The 3,092-nt window shown below is 38.6% G+C and overlaps 1 protein-coding gene across 1 annotated transcript; it reads right to left on the bottom strand.

Annotated features, from left to right (window-relative positions):
* Positions 1-426: 426 nt before the first annotated feature.
* On the bottom strand, positions 427-1,384 carry LOC115081410 (olfactory receptor 10Z1-like). The gene is given in 2 exon segments (XM_029585861.1): positions 427-1,203; positions 1,205-1,384. Coding segments are annotated over 2 exon segments (945 nt in total). The 3' UTR covers positions 427-438.
* Between the last annotated feature and the right edge of the window lie 1,708 nt (positions 1,385-3,092).

The following is a 3,092-nucleotide window of genomic DNA, read 5'->3' as shown; positions in this document are numbered from 1 at the left end:
GCAACAATAACAAGTAGTTTTGGATTCTCAAAATAACATGTTATTATGACCAGAAAAAGTATTTGCAGAAAATGCAGGCAGACATCTCTTTGGTGCATTCGTTTCTACAGCAATAATCTGAACAAGAACAGGGTAGGACTTTTGTTTTGGTTAGAGATGCTAACCCTGTGGGTAAAAAGTATCCAGTGTTTGCATCAATGAGGTCAGTTTAATTATTACCTCAGTAAGCTTAAATGTCTTTATTTTCCTTTTGTGTCTGACCAAATCGTGAAACTGCTGAATCGTGAAGTCTGCATTTTAATGAGCCTCAAACAATTGGTTCTAAAACAATGAATATTACAGAAAAATATTTTACAAATCCTACAGTATTTTACTTTAATCATTCATGTGTTATTTTTCTCATTTACTGCCATCATTATTCAGCTTACATAAAATCATCTACTTCCTTTGCGAACATCCTTTATTGCTTAATGCTTTTTTGAAAGCATTTCTAACGTCCTTGTTCCTGATACTATAGACCAACGGATTTAACAATGGGGTCACTACAAGGTAAGACAAAGAAATAAGCTTGTCCTGGTCTGTAGATTGACTCCTCTGAGGCTGTAAATAAGTGAAGGAGGCACATCCAAAGTGCAGAATGACAACCGTCAGGTGGGAAGCACAGGTGGAGAAAGCTTTCTGTCTCCCTTCTGCTGATGGGATTCTCAGAATGGTAGAGACAATGAAAACGTAGGAAACAAAAATAAAAATAAGAGAAGCTGCGATGGCTAGGAAACTATACATGAAGAGGGCTGCTTCAACAAGACGAGTGTCGTTGCATGAGAGCTTCAACACCGCTGGGCCACCACAAAAAAAGTGATCGATTTGGTTAGAACCACAGAAAGTTAAGGTAAAGAGAACGGTGGTTGGCAGCACAGACAAGAGCAAAGAAACGAGAAAGAAAATCAGTGTCAGTTGATTGCAGACTCTTCTGTTCATAATCACCACATACCGAAGTGGATTGCATATGGCCACATAGCGATCATAGCCCATGGCTACAAGGAGAAAACAGTTGTTGTTAGCCAATGCAATAAAGCAATACAACTGCACAGCACATCCAATGAAAGAAATTGCTTTCCTCTCTATGAAGAAGTTTGCCAGCATGTTGGGAATGACGACTAAAGTGTAACAAGTTTCAGAAAAAGACAGGCTGGAGAGGAAAAAAGTACATTGGAGTGTGAAGACGGGGATCAATTCTTGTTATTACAATGATGGCAAAATTTCCTGTAAGAATTAGCAAGAACAAAAGTAGAATCACCACAAACAGGATAATCTCTAGTTGTGAGGTTTTGGCAAAACCCAGGAAAATGAATTCAGTAACAGTGCTCCTGTTTTCCAGCCTCATTTTTATTCTTGCTGTGTCTGAGGAAAAAATTAAGGAGCATAGCGAAAATTTTATTTGTTTATTTAAAAACTCTTCTATACCAAATTTTAAGTTGGATAACCATCACAACGATTTACAGAAAGGCACTATAAAGAAATTCTAAGTGGTATAGATTATAAATTAAGCATGTGCCATCATAGTACGCCAACATATTTTAATACAATCAACTGTGTGTTTAAGTTAAGCCTATATCTTTATAAGGATATTGTTAAGATATTGTCAATCTAACATTAATATGCAATTGTAGGTAAAAAACAAAACAGCTGTTTGCTTGGTGCATCCTTATCTATCAACTGTTTTTCTCCTTCTCTTTGAGGAAATTTTATGGTATCTAACAGTTCTGCACTGCCGTACACCCCAATATCAGTCTCCACGGACAACCATGAGCTGAAAGTATGTTTTACTGCCAAATATTTATTCATTGGGCAAGCTAATCCAATTATTTTGCCTTTAAAGTATACACAGGTCTTTCAGCATTGAGTATGTGGCCACTGCAACACAGATTTAGTTTATCAAAATTCAGGATTTTAAACATTTTCAGGGAGAAAGGTATTTAATATCTTTGGTGAATAAAAATACATACTGCATTAAATAATGTGACTCAAAAACCCTGTGTATCTCAGGAAAACTAAATATATACATTTTATTTGTGTTTTAGGCCAAACTCCCCTCCAAACTGCATTAATACATTAGCAACATCATAACAACATGATCAATGTCATCATCTCTTTCCCAATATGCAGAGGCACTCTTAAGGTCCAACGAGGCAAGCAGGGACTGAGCCCAGAGAAAGCAGCAGGGGGTCCCCAGGGACATAGAAACAGGCCAGGAAAGAGGTGGGTGGCACTATTTTGGCAATCAACAGGCTAACAGAAGACCTGACCACCATGCCCAGCAGAAGCGGGATCAGTAGGGACTACAGACGGGGATGGGGTGAGGAGAATTCGTCGCAGCAGCACTGGCATCTCACCAGCACAAAAAAAGAGTTCAACTTGAAAAGGTTTTGCTCAGATGCCATTGGAAAGGAGGACCCCTGAGCCAGTTACAAGAGCAATTTAGTGAGCCAGGTCCACTAGAAAAGGGGTGGATCTGGACAAACATCCACTTTATCATTTTGTTCTCCCTTCGCTGTACCTTTTCCAGTTTAGCTATATCTTTTTTGAGATGCAGCAACCAGAAATGCACACAATACTCTAGATGCGGTCTCACCATGGCGTGATACAGAGGCATTGTCATCCACTGTTCTATTAACCATTCCCTTCCTAACAATGCCTAATATTCTGTTTGCTTTTTTAACCGCCGCAGCACACTGAGCCAACAATTTCAATGGATTGTCCATATGATGCCTAGATCTTTTTCTTGGGTTGTAGCACCTAATATGGAACCCAACATTGTGTAATTATAGCATGGGTTATTTTTCCCTATATGCAACACCTTGCACTTGTCCACATTAAATTTCATCTGCCATTTGGATGCCCAATTTTCCAGTCTCACAAGGTCCTCCTGTAATTTATCACAATCCGCTTGTGAATTAACTAATCTGAATAGTTTTTGTGTCATCTGCAAATTTGATCACCTCCCTTGTTGTTCCATTTTCCAGATCATTTGTAAATATATTAAAAACCACCAGTCCCAGTACAGATCCCAGTAGCACTCTACTGTTTAGAGT

This window comes from Rhinatrema bivittatum, unplaced genomic scaffold (genome assembly GCF_901001135.1).
Source record: "Rhinatrema bivittatum unplaced genomic scaffold, aRhiBiv1.1, whole genome shotgun sequence".
NCBI lineage: Eukaryota > Metazoa > Chordata > Amphibia > Gymnophiona > Rhinatrematidae > Rhinatrema > Rhinatrema bivittatum.
Note: the sequence above shows the minus strand (reverse complement) of the source record. Positions and strands in the feature narration are given on the sequence as shown.